Source organism: Rhinopithecus bieti, unplaced genomic scaffold (assembly GCF_001698545.2).
Source record: "Rhinopithecus bieti isolate Rb0 unplaced genomic scaffold, ASM169854v2 scaffold_18354, whole genome shotgun sequence".
Taxonomy (NCBI): Eukaryota; Metazoa; Chordata; class Mammalia; order Primates; family Cercopithecidae; genus Rhinopithecus; species Rhinopithecus bieti.
Window position 1 is genome coordinate 2,650,694 of NW_016809835.1, and position 13,912 is coordinate 2,664,605.

General features: G+C 45.8%; 1 protein-coding gene across 2 annotated transcripts in view; it reads right to left on the reverse strand.

Annotated features, from left to right (window-relative positions):
• ZNF366 (zinc finger protein 366) overlaps nucleotides 1–13,912 on the reverse strand; it is a 70,468-nt gene that overhangs the window by 13,562 nt on the left and 42,994 nt on the right. For both annotated transcript variants that reach the window (XM_017890586.1, XM_017890587.1), the window contains exons 2-3: nucleotides 6,261–7,609; nucleotides 2,827–3,018 (exon numbers count right to left, since the gene is read on the reverse strand). In XM_017890586.1, the coding sequence (XP_017746075.1) occupies nucleotides 2,827–3,018; nucleotides 6,261–7,595 (1,527 nt within the window). In that variant the 5' untranslated portion in view covers nucleotides 7,596–7,609. The remainder of the gene's footprint in view (nucleotides 1–2,826; nucleotides 3,019–6,260; nucleotides 7,610–13,912) is intronic.

The following is a 13,912-nucleotide window of genomic DNA, read 5'->3' on the forward strand; positions in this document are numbered from 1 at the left end:
CCACTGGACAGTGTCTTGAGATGGCTCACCCCACAGTGTGACCTGGAGCTAGTTTACAAATGCAAAGAGCCTTGTGACATAATCTGTAAATCCAGACATGCTCTGCAAGTCTGTTGAAATGAAGAAGGGCAATGGTACAAAGATGGCACCCAGCAGGTTGACACTGACAGGAGATGGGGACAGGGAGAGGAAGGCCCTGACTATATGCTTTGAGGACTGTCTCGGAGACAGAGGGCTGTGAGTCAAGGCGGCTGACACTTGTTCTTGTTTCACAAATGGCTAAGAATGGAGAAGGCCCACCTTCTCCATTGTTTGCAAGAACGCCCTTTCACATCCAATTCTTTTTGTCTGATGATAGACGACACTCTCTAGAGAGCCTTCTGACCTCTAGTGTGGTCTCCTGAGAGGACTTACCACCAGAAAGAAGCAACCTTTGCAAATGACCAGTCCAATTCCTGCGCCAGGCCCATCTCTCCCATTGTAAAATATAAGGGGAGCATTGCTTCAAAGCTGTCATTCTACTTTATGAACCACTCTCTTATGGGTTCTGATGGTGTGGACCAGACATGGAGCCTAATCTAACCTGAAGAAATGGGTAAAACAGTTTCTGAACTGTAAAGCTGACCATCTGACACCCTTTGGACCATGTACATGCACCATCATTGGAGTGGAGGAGGAAGGAGCCATCGTTCGTGAAGGGAGGCCCTAAACATCAAGCTGGGATTGCTCATTGCATCAAGGGCTCTGGTTACATAGCACCTTGCAGTCTCTTGTGCACTGACACTAGAGATAACCCTCCAGATCCTCAGATACTACCTGGTCCAAGAAGTCCTCCAAGCCCCTGAGGGTAGAGAAGCAGAATGTCTTTGTATCCTCAAGCCACACACAGCCTACATTCATTTTGCCTGCTGACATAACCCTGTATTTCAGGAACATTTTCTGCCTGGTTTTACCACTACCACTGGACCAGAATTGATGAGGTGGAGGTAGGAGATGGTTGACTGGACAGATGTGAATTTTCAGGGGATTATAAACTATGCTAATGGCTCCCTTCATATTTTAACAACTTTACTCCACCACCATCAGTTGATAAGACAAAAAATTCAGTTAATGCTTGAAGCCCAAGAGTAAACTCAACATAAGGAATGAAGAATGGTAAAGAGACCTGCTTGTAACTCCGTTGTAGGAGACAGTAAACCCTTTGCAAGAAGAAACAGCTCTGTGAAATGTGAAGTGCTGTAGGGGCTCAATGAAGTGGGAAGGAAATGAAAGAAGTCCCCAAAGAGAGAGAGAAGAGGAGGCTGTGGAGTCCATTGCCACATGCAGCCAAGGCCTCACTTCATGGGCATATCACACAGGGTCCCATAGTCAGAAAGCTCCTGAGTTTGGCTTAATGCTCTGCTTTCATCATCTTGAAACTCCCAGTAATGTTTGAACAAGGAGTCTTGCATTTCCATTTTGCATTGAGTCCTGAAAAATATGCGGCCTGTCCTGCACGAAGCTGACTCTCGCTTTAGACGGATGTAAATTGACTTTCAAACCACTGGGAACATGAAGAAAAGGAGGGGAAACAGAAGTGGGTGGCAGGAAAAGGGCTGGAGGGAGAAGCCTCCCTCTCCCACCTCTGGACAATGCCCACACAGGTCTAGGGAAGCTCTGGTGTCTGACCCCTCACCCCTTCCAAGAGTTGCCAACACAGGAAAGAAGTCAGCTTCACAGGGGATTCCTTCAAGTGGGGCCACACTGCAGAGGTATTAAAGCAGGAACAGCCCCTGGAAGCAGGGAACCCCACTTCAGGAGTGTGGATCAGCAGAGTATCATATGAACCCGATTAGGCACCCAGTAGCACAGAGAGAAAACCTCCATTTCAAACAGAAGGGCTCTAATGATATCTGAATGTGGTAATTTCCCTCTTCTTCCCCCTCAGCCTTCTTCATGACTGGATGACACTTGGCCAGTACATTACTTGGATTAAACCCAGTCATGGCCAATGCTCTCTTGTCATTTTAGAAGTAGAGAGAGGAAACACTCTTGTGGGGTGGGGACAGCCTCGGGGAGCCGGAGCATTTCTGAGTAATGCCCATCGGCGCCTTGGGCTTTACCAATCTCCAGCTCACACATTTTCTCAGCTGATGAAATACAAACCCAAACAAATTAGTCTGATAGATATTTTAACTAAGATGCTCCATCCCTGTACTACATGGCACTTAGCAGTAGGTGAAAGGCACTTGAAGTGACTGTGCTCACAGTTATTCCACAGCCCCAGCAAGCATTTCTGAGGGCCTCTGAGGGGCTAGCTTTGAAGTCCCTCTCATCCTCTCTGGGAGGCCTGCCCTAAAAGTATACATATGGCTCAGCCCAAGTGTCAAGAGGCAAGGAGAGGAGTGGAGGCAGCAGCAGGGGGGAAGCTGTGCTAGAAGCTTCTCTGACTCCTTTCTATGTCCTGTTCATTGCCTTGTAAGGAGAAGGCTAAACTTGCTTTCTCCTCTCTAAAACAAAGGCTCTCCACATCACCTGCAACCCTTAACAGCCTCCTTCTTCAAAAGGGCCTTCCATGCTCAGACCTTTCCCTCGTGCCTGGCTCCACCCCGGGCACTGATGCCATAGTGAGACAAACAGGGCAGGCTCCTTAGGGACCTCCAGCCTGGCATGACATAAGTGGGATGTGCAGAGGGGCAGAGTGGCAGATGGGACCTGGGGTTGACCATGGACCTATTGTGAGCCCCCGTAGCCCCACTGATTAAATAGAGTAGAAGGCTCCCTGGGGACTCTTTCCTATCAGGCATTTGCGCAACTCTCTGGTTCCTCTCAAGTCCCACTGCCCACCTTGCATTTGAAAGGCTTCACGTCAGAGTGGACGATCATGTGTGCCTTGAGGGTCTGCTTCTGCACGAAACTCTTGTAGCAGAGGTGACACTGGTAGGCGCGGATGTTGGTGTGGATCAGCACGTGTCGCTTCATGTTGGCCAGCAGGGTGAACTCCCGCCCACAAATGCCACACTTATGCTCCTTCACACCCTGCAGGGAGGGAAGATTCAGAAAAGTGGTGATTGACAGGTAGCATGCTTTCATCAGGATCATAGGCTTCATTTTCCTCTCTGCCACATCAATCCACAAAGAGCTTGGTGATAGATGTTGAGTTTCAAATGGTGTGGTTTCAGCCTTGTTAAATTACTATTTTCTTGAGAAGTGTTGATTATATAATCCTTTTTTTTCCTTCTGAAAACCATAAACTAGCCAGACTGTTAGAGGAAAAGAAAGCTATTGCTTTCGTTGTTCCAGCTGCTGCTGGGGTTAAGTGTCCAGTGATAGTTCTTGAGGATTAACAGGCTTTTGTTAAGAACACTGTGGGCTGATATGCAATACGAGTCTATAATCCAGCTTTCATGATAATGAAAAAACAAAATCTTCCAAAATGATATTATTATTTCCCCTATGGAAACCAGTGTTCTCTTGGGTTCTCATTAACGGACTTGAAAATCCCAGAACATCTTATATCCACACTTCAGTAAATTACAACTTGATAATCACCCTCTCAAGCTGGTCCCCTGGGTTCCCACAGGCCACACTGACTTCCACAATGACATGGTTATGGAGCCTCCCCTAAGCCAGCTCCTTCTTATAAAGAAGTTTGGCAAGAGATAGCTTTCTGAATTAAGGAACGGGACAGGAGGCTTTCTTGTTTCCTTTCTGTGCATGAAGGTGTGTTTGAACCAAGGCCCTTAATTGAGAGCATTTCCAGGGACTCACAGCTTAAGCCGGGCATTCACCGATCCTGACTATCCATTGCTTCCCCACAAAGGCCTTTGCAAGAGGTCTTGACCCAGAATGACTTTTGGGAAGAAAAATTTAGAGAACCAGGGCACTAAACTGAAGGTTACCATAGAATTGGAACAAGTTGCTTAGTTAACAACCGTACTTGATGAAATCCATATTGCCTGATATTCATAGTGGCTGAAGGAGGGAAGGAGGGATTCCAAGCTCATCTCTGACTCTCTCTGTCTATGTTTCCATTTCTTTACTTTGAGTCATGGTAAGAAAGAATCACTCTGCAGTTCTGGTGGGCCCATGGTACTAAAGGGTGGATTCAAGTCTCTGCCTGGCTATTCACTGACTGTAAAACCTTAGATGAGTCCTATGGCCTTTTTTAATGAAGGCTTCTCATCTCAAGATGAAGTGGTGGGTCATGAGAACCCTGGGGTTCTTTCTAACTCAAGCACTGTCTAGTCCAGATGATGTTACATGAGTATGCATTTGTATTAATAAGGAGACCTAGAAATCAACCGCCTTTAGAAATTAAATTTTGATTCTGCCTAAGGAGATGAATCTTTAAAATGTAGTGCATATTCAAACACTGAGTTTAAAATTATAAAATTTATGAAAAACATTTTCTTAATGGATTTTACATTTTATTTTAGCATCTTTCTTCTCTCAAGATTTTTTCTGGGCTTGGCTCTGATCCATTTGTCCTGAAACCAAGGAGAAGTTTCTGCTTATCACTGTTTTCAGAATTCTTTAAAGAGAATTCTGTGTCCAAAGTAAGATTCACCTGTGGGCTGGCCTAGAATGCAAATGAGCAGGAGCCTGGACACAACTTTGAAGCATCAAAGGAAGCTGTTATTTCTCTGATAAGATCAGTGGAATCACAGAGTCGGAGCCTGTCAGGTGGTCAGGGGTGTGAACAGGGAAGCAGGTGGAAAAGAGGAAGTGTTCACCGTAGGGTGGCCAAGGCACAGGTGCCTGTGTCAGAGATTCCTGAGTGACCTGCCATCCTCAGTGTCTTCAACTGCAGATGGGGAGTAGCACTTAGAGTTGCTGAGAAGTAAATGAAGATTGAATAAAGAGTGAAACACCTGTCATATAGCAAGTGTTCAACAAATACTACCTCTCACTGTTCGCTTACACCTCTCATTAAAATGTATTTTGTTTTCTAATTCAAATGAAACTTATTTCAGACACCAGGCTGTTTCTCCCGTTTTGACTTCATTTTCTACCATCTTACAGGATCTTTATATACTCTAAAATGCACTTTTGATTCCTTTCCCACATATAAAGGAGCCCTTGAATTTAGCAAATGGTCCCCCTTGCGACTGAATCCCAGTCTGGGTCCTTTGTTGATGGTTCCTGCACTTGGCAGGTGATTCCCCTTTGGATGGTATCTACAGGTGCCTTTTGTAGGGCAGGACCTGTTTGTGCAGAGCCCACAAGGCAGCCACACATTTCATCTCAGCTGCAGAGCCAGAAAATATCCTGTGTTTTGTCCTAACCTAACAAGTGAAACCTATTATAGAACAGCAGAAACATTATCTTGACTGGGCAAAGTCCGCTGCTGACCTTTCAGAATTAAAGAATGCTTTAGAAGCTCTGGCTTGCTAGAAGTCTTTCCTGCCAAGAAAACCACTTGAGGTGAAGGTTGTGAGAGTAGGAGTCAGTGGGGGCAAAACTCCCTCTTGGAGGCTCAAAGCAGTTTCCATAGTTTAGCTGGGGTAAGATTTCAGGGACACCACTAGGGCCTTGTTTTAGTTCAGCCTGAATGACTCTAGGGCTATGTTTGCAAACTGGGCTGAACTTAGACTCTTGGGCCTGTATTTCCCCTTGAAGACCTGAGCACAGAGAAGATCAAATAAAACCAGAGAAGGATGCTTTCTCATGCCTCCTACAATGTAAACCATAGGGCCCTCCACCCAACTAGGAACGGGTTCAACACAGGGAGGCATAGGCCCTGCCTGCCTCGGCCAAGCCCTGCTTCCCTTGGAGAGCTTGCATATGAAGCGGGTCTCACAGTTGAGGGAGAAAACAATGCAAAAGGTTGTTTTCCACTGCTTCAACAGTACAAGACCAAGAGAATTCTCCAGAAGGTGCTCCCTGGCACATCCCAGGCACAGAGCTGATTTAGGGTCTGATGACACACTCATGCTAGTGCCTTGGATGAAGTTTCTAGAAGCAGAATCTGCAAGATTCTTGGAGGCTAGGGAGCATCCTTCCTCATCCTCCTCTGCAAATGTCTGCATTATTTATTTCTAGGCCTACCTTAGAGTCTAGAAGGCTGGTGGGGGAAAGGGTTTGGTTGAGAATCGTTCTCTCCTATTTAAATGTGAGGAAGGACCTCAGGGCTCGGCCAAGGGACCGCTTGTCCGGGGTTGCCCAGCTCCTCGGGGTCAGGTGCAGAGCGGCACAGGCGTCCTGCTCCCCAGGGGTCTACTCATGGCCCCACTCCTCTTCCCAAGGCCCCGCCCACCCCACCAGGGGCCCCGCGGTACCTTATGGGTGAGGGAGTGCTGCTTGAGGTGGTGCGGCTGCACGAACTCCATGCCGCACTCGGAGCAGATGTAGGGCCGGATGTCCTTGTGCTTCATCATGTGGTTCTGCAGCTGGCTCGGGTACTGGAAGGTCTTGTCACACTCGGAGCAGTTGTACTGGATGGGGCCTCGGTGTGTGGTGAGGTGTCTCTTCAGCTGGGCCAGGGTGGGGAAGTCAAGGCCGCACTCCACACAGATGTTCTCACGTCCACTGGCGTGCTTAGCTTCGTGGGCCTTGAGCTCGCTGGGGTAGGCAAAGCCGCGGCCGCACACGCGGCAGTTGTGCGGCTTCACCTCACTGTGCTGCATCATGTGGCGCTTCAGGTGGCTGGTCTGGGTGAAGGCCTTGTGGCACACCTGACACTTGTGGGGCCGCGTGCCCTGATGGGTCAGCATGTGCGTGTGCAGGTGGCTGAGCTGCTTGAAGAGCTTCCCGCAGTGCGTGCACGCGTGCGGCTTGATCCCACTGTGGCCCAGGATATGGGTGACCAGGTTGTACTTGGAGGTGTAGGACTTCTCGCAGGTGGGGCACTGCCAGCGCTTCTGCGCGCCGCCCACGTCCACATAGTAGCTGTCATCGATCTGCACGTTCACGTCCACCCTCTCCACCTTCTGCTTGGTCTCCTCGCTCTCCTGGGGCTCGGCTTTCCGGGGCAGCAGAGGTTCCGGGGGCTGCTTGGGCAGGAAGGTGTGCCGGCTGAAGGGGAAGGGCGAGGACGACGGCACGAAGAAGGGGAACATGAGGCCCGGGTGGACTTTGGGGTAGTAGGAGTAGGGCGTGGGCAGGAATGGAGTCGGCGTCGGCTGGGGCCACACAGCGCTGGGCTTAATGGGCTCCTGCTTGACGGGCTTGCCCCCCAAGTGTTCCAGGCTGCGGTAGAATTGGAAGCCCACGTTGCACAGGTCGATCATCTGAGAGTCATACTTGGGGCGCGGGGGCTGCGGGAACAGCAAAGGGAGGTTGGGAAGGCCGTGGTTTTTGTTCTCCTCGGAGTGGAGGGCAAGGGTGGCTTCTTCAGAAGTAGGGTGGTTATAGGGCATCTTTGTGGGCATGCTCTTCCGTTTCCTAGACCCTGCTCCTTCGAAGACCCCGGGGAACCCATCTAGGTCTCCTGGAGGAGGTTCATACCGAAACTGGGAAAATGGCCCTCGGAGAGCTTCTGGGAAGGGGTGTCTTTGGGGAGCCTTTCCCCGAGAAACCACTGGCTGCAGGCAGTGGGGAAAGGAGGGGGTCTTCCTCACAGCCAAGTTGAAATGCACATCCTCATCTTTGATCATCTTCATTTCCTTCTGCATCCTTGGCAATTTTCCTTTAAAGAGAAATAAACTTGTGTGTTTTGATTTGGTTTTGTTTTAAATCCTCTTTTCCCTTAAGGGTTCTGGCTATTTATCAGTACTAATTTATGAAGAGTAATACTTGCTTAATATGAACCCTCATTTATCCTAGGGCTGTTCAAAATATCGCTTTTCTTTCTCCTTGAAAACCCAGTTATCAATATAGGTAGCACTGGCCTCTTGGGGTGACCCTAGGGCTGAATCAAATTGGGCCCCAGTGTAAATCCAGCCACAAAACCAAAAGGGGTGATGGTAGGAAGGGAAGTGGACTAGTTTGGGAAGAAACCTGAGAACTCATCTGGTCATTGTCCCCATTTAAGATCAGGGTACCAAAGTCCAGATAAATGAAATTACATTCTCAGGTTATACAGGTACTCACTGAAGGAGTGAGCACTAGACCCGTTCTGCTGCAGCTTTTCAATTGAGATGTAATTGCATCTACTAATAGTGATTGAAAAGTGACTTTTAGGGCCTTTTTTTTTTTTTTTTTTTTGTGAGGAAACCAATTTTCACTGCTACTCCCTTGCTTGTGCCTTTGCTGCTGGAAATGAGGATATTCAAAGCCTCATGGGAGAAGGGATGTTAATGCTTAACTCAGATCTAATCATTTCTGAGTATCCACTCTGAGTAAGGTGTGCTACTAAGTTAATGACATAAACATGATTTTAAAAAGCATATCGAGTAGCTCAATGTTATAAAGTCATCCTGGCAATGCACACATTACAGTCTTAAACCTGAAGCAAGCTAGAATGAAATATTCCTTTATTATGTGAAATAAAGCCACACATGGGTCTCTCCTTTCAGATAGGTGTCAAAATAAAGGGCAGGCTTGGTGACTCCTGTGGTGCTTGACACTTCCCCTGCTGACACAGCCAGTTACTAGTTACTGTGTCCTGATGACATACATAGGCCTGTCTGAAAGAGCTGGTGGTGGGACTAGACTCTGAACCAGGGGCTGTGTTTTTCACATGTCTCCTTGCCAGTTTTCTTTCTTTCTTTTTTCTTTTTTTTTGGAGATGGGAGTCTGGCTGTGTCGCCCAGGCTGAAGTGCAGTGCAGTGGCACAATCTCAGCTTACTGCAGCCTCTGCCTCCTGGGTTCAAGTGATTCTTGTGCCTCAGCCTCCCGAGTAGCTGAGATTACAGGTGTGCACCACCACGGCCTGTTAAATTTTTGCATTCTTAGTAGAGACGGGGTTTGTTGGCCAGGCTGGTCTTGAACTCCCGACCTCAAGTGATCCACCCGCCTCAGCCTCCCACAGTTCTGGGATTACAGGCTTGAGCCACTGTGTCTGGCCCTGCCAGTTTTCTGTCTTCTTCATATGGATACTGACAGAATGAACCAAGTGCAACTCCACATTTCCAGTGAGGGTCAGTTCTACCCAAGTCCTCTGAGTTTGAATGGGATTATCCCTTTTGCTCATCAGAGGCTCCCATGGAGCCAGTTGGCTTGGCCAGGTGTAAGGTCTTATGTAGGGCCAGTAGAGACAGGGCTGGTACAGAGTCTTAGACTAACTCAGGGCTCTAGCCCCTGGGATTGTCTACAAACAAGGCAATATGGGGTGAAGGTCCCAGGGGTGAGAGGGCCAACAGTTTTCAGTGATTTTCTATGATCCTTGGCGAGTCAGATACAGCTTTTACAATGATCCAGATATTCTTAAATTCTTAAATAGCATGTGTCTTTTTGAGAGGCTTGGGAGCTGCAGTGCAATTAAAACAAAAATAAGCCTTTTTTTTTGTTTGGTTACCTAGTCTATACACAGACAATCCAATGAGGAAAAAATATGCGCCTTATTATATAACTATCTGGGCATTATTTAAAGCTGTTTGTGAAACTGGACAGATAACTAAAAAATAATACTTAATATTTGCTTTGTGTTTATGTGAGTGAAAAGGTAGCCCTGGCTTGTCTTTCTTACCGTGGGTTTGGGGCTTAGTAATTATGAGCAAGAGCTTGTGTGTTCAGCAAATGGGAGGCCCAGCCTGTGTCTCAGCTTTGCTTCCTCCTAAAATTCTTACTGCAGTGCTAGATCTTCTTCCACTGCTGCCTCAAGGGCCAGGCAATTGTAGGAAGTGACGAGGGCAGTGGGAGAATGAAATGTCTAGCTTTATGAGACCCGGAGGGGTGTGGGTGGGTGAAATGAGAGTCGTGCTGCTGCTATCAGAAAGGACCAGCAGGAGGATGGGGAAACAGAGGTTCTTTGATGGTTTTTCTTGTTTACTAAATCATCTCTTAGCTTGCAATCCAGAAGGTCCTGATCTCTAGATTCGCATAGAGTTATAGAGGGTGTGGCCCAGGCCCAAGAATTTGTTGCATCTATAAAAATTATTGACTTTCAACAAGACTAAATGTGTCCTGCTGAATTGGAGGGGAAAACGGCAGATCCTTTCCCTATTATTTCATTTGGAACACAGTTGATTTTATAATCCCTTGGGAGATAAATTTCTTTTAGTAGAAAGGCTGCTCAGATTGGAAAAGTCTCTTCCAGACTACAAGTACCTATGATAAACCATTGAAGAGCCCATCGAGAAGCAAACTGGTTCTCTTTTAAAGTTCTCCTCTGATTAAAAGAGGCAATAATTCCTAGTACATACTAGAGAGCTTGGGTTGAGAATTAGTGAAAAAGAAACATGTCAGAACCTGGGCCAAAATGTACTGAGTTTCCTGTGTATTTTATTATTAAGAAGGTACTTCTTCTTAAGTACATGGCTAATGACGTGTTGTATCTTTATACAACGTGCTCTAGCTTATACTGGAAAGCCACTGACTTGGAAAGGAATGTTATCACTGATTTTGAAACGGAAGGTATTTCAGTCTATGCACGTTATTATTGCCTTTGTTTAATATTTTTGTTTTTAGTTATGACATAATCAACTAATTGTTTCCTTTTAATACATTAGGAGTTGTAATATACTCCTAATATAATGTTAATCTCAAAAGCATAGTTATTTTCAGCGTTTGAATTTTTATCACCATTGTCCTGGTAAAGCAAAAAAAAATGTTGAACAGAGATGATGTGGTTATTTTTTTAAAACATAAATGGCACAATTATGTCCCCAAATGCAGAGACTTTAGATGCATACATTTTAATTTTTTGTATATTTTAATCTCATAATATTAATTTCCCCCAGTTTCTTACATAATGATTCTCCCACTCTTAAAATAGTAGTCTGTGCACACTAGAATAAAACCAGAAACCCAGAAAGTCTTTTAAAAAGTAGGATCTCAGCCAGGTGTGATGACTCAAGCCTGTAATCCCAGCACTTTGGGAGGCCGAGGCAGGTGGATCACGAGGTCAGGAGTTTGAGACCAGCCTGGCCAAGATGGTGAAACCCATATGTATTAAAAATTCAAAAATTAGCCAGGTGCAGTGGTGGGCGCCTGTAATCCCAGCTACTTGGGAGGCTGAGGCAGGATGACAGCTTGAACCCAGGAGTCGGAGGTTGCAGTGAGCTGAGATTGCACCACTGCACTCTAGTCTGGGCGACAGAGGAAGACTGTCTAAAAAAAAAAAAAGTTGGATCTATCCAGGGAAATTTTTACAGACATTTAAAACAGCAGTCCCTTTCTGAATACAGATGGTTTTCTGCATAAAGACCTTAAGGATCATCACCAGTCCCTACAGAGGTCAAGGAGAACTAGATCTGATTTCCCCTTGGCTTGCCTGAGAGAGAAATCAGCTGTGGCTGCTTCTAGCTATTAATATCCCTGCCTTTGAGCACCAGCACCAGGTGATAAGGAGAAGCCCTAGATGGTAAAACAACAAAAACAACAACAAAATCTAGCAAACACATCCATCCTGGGGAAGGGGAGTGTTGAAGGGAAAAGCAGGGGAAGGATATCTCCCTGAGGAGGTAATTTATCTTGAAATCAGTCAAGTTAAAATTCTGGGTGTCCTCAGCAAAAATATTAATAGATTCATAGAAAACCGCAATGTGTACCACCCACATGCTCGCCTCTATTTCTTACAGTAGACCCACAGGCACCCATAAAACTGACAGGATTCTTATGCAGGAGGCAGGAGAGGCTTGGGGATGGCAATCTGGTTAGGAGACCCAAAACATGAGGAGGTGGGGCAAGCCCTGCTCTGAGTCATTGATCCATGGCTGCCTCCAGAGGCCCTGGAGAAAACCAGCAGGTTGTAAGACAGTTCCACACCAGGAAGAGTTGAAACAACATGCAAAAAGAAAGAAGAACTGAAAATGTAAAAGCCGCTGGGTGTGGGATAATGGAAAGAGCGCTGGTTTGGAGCCTGAAGGTCTAGGTTTGAATGTGGGCTTTGTGCTAGCAGCTGTGAGAGACTGAGTAAGTTACTTTTGAGGTTTGGTTTTCTCATTCATGAAATGGAAGTTAGGATATCCCCATAGGGTTGTTGGAAATTTACAATGTGTGTGAGAAAGTATGCTAAACACTAGACAGTATGCTGCCCTTAAGGAGTGAGAAAGAGTGGACAGGAGATGGGGACTGGGTTGTGATCAGTGGTTTGATGCTGTCTGACATCATGTCTGTTTTCTGAGCTGAAGCTCTTGATCACCACTGATGGCATCTGGGCCTCTGCCTTGCAAGTTAACCAAGACTTTACCCATTTATCCTGAGTTGGTCTTGTCACAGTGGTGAAGGTGAACCACACTCAAGAAGGCCATGGATAAGGCTAGGGTGAGTTATTCATACCATGTGGCAATAAACCATGCAGTTAAAGAATACCTCCCCATCCCTTCTCTATGGCTATTTTTGCTATTACGGAGATGTTTTCAAGCTTATGTTAATAACAGTCTGCTTTGATGAATGAGGAGTTGAAGCAAAGGCTGATCTCATGAGCTGTTTCAGCCAGTGTGTGAGAAACTGAAACAATGCCCCAAATCTAACATCAGAGGTCACCTTACTAGGGACAGGAGGACCTGTTTGTCAAACCCAAAGTCCCAGACACTAGAATAGCAACCAGCTCTTACAATTCCTGCTAGACTGTGAAGACAGGGACCGGGTCTGTTTTATTCACTGCTGCATCTTCAGTTCCCGGGATGGTGCGTGGCTCAAAGTAGATGCCCAATCAACTGCTTTGGGATGAAAGAAGAAATGGGTGGTTCTTGTTTTTAAAGTCTCCCCATGAAGTTTTAAAATGTGTAATTTTATCTTGCATTATTTAGACTGTGGATGATTTTCAGTATGTCCCTAATGAAATCATCAGCACACCTATAAGTTATTAGGTAGTTATGAAAAGAACTTGACACATATGCTTTGTATGAGCTGTTGCTTAACCTCCTCATTCAAGGGCACTATTCTCTGAACTAACTCTCAGATTCAGGGTAAGCCCTAAATCCTGGCTACACTAACACTGGAGAGCCATTATCAAAGTGCCACCAAATTCTGCAACCCAGCCAGAAAACAGATTCCTGAAAAGTCCAAAGGGCAGTCATGGGTAGAAAGAAAGACTCCTGGATTGAGAAAGGGAAATGTAAGGGTGGTCACCCTGCACTCTTCCACCTAAAAAAATGTTTGGGAAATTAGTAGCAGCCCATTCTTTGTACTAATAAGAGGGAGAAGATTTTGGAATAATCATACATTTTCATTGCTATCGTCAGACATTGTTCTAAGGTCCCTGGCTTTCTACAATGCATCACCCAAACCCGACAGGCTATAAAGCAAGAAACAAATAGTTTAAAAAGGAACATATTGGGTTGATCTGTGTTAAAGGAATCTGGGACTCAGATAGCTTCCTTAACTGCTATTAGCCATAGGAGTTCGTTACGAAGAAATAGGGAAATAGGGAATGAATGAATTTTAAAACCAAAACCAAAATCTCCTCTTTGACCCATAAGGACCAATGAGAGAAATCCAAGGCCTAACCAAGACAAAACCACATTTAGTTTGGGGGGAAATATGCTATTAATAATGGTCTTTAATTGGGAATTCACCTACTGCACCAAAATATAAATATTCCCCAGATAAAATTACTGGTATTTTGTGGTTCTCATTCAAATCAAAGGTCATTCCAGTAAATGTTCTTGAAAGAGTCACAGTGAGCCAGCATGCCAGGGGCAAATCTCTTTATCTCTCCTCCACCACACTGACTTCTGTTGGTCCTGAAATTCACGAAAGAATATTCACTCTTCCAGCAAAGAGAGAAAATGAACCCTTCATTCCTTGAAGCTTTCCCATTTTCATTGGAAAATGTTACATTTTACTCTTGGAGGCCCTGACTTCCCTTGTAATATGAGAGTGGCAGTTTACTTATGTGATGTACCCCAGAGCTCTGTTCTCAACAGAGGTGGAAGCAGGGAA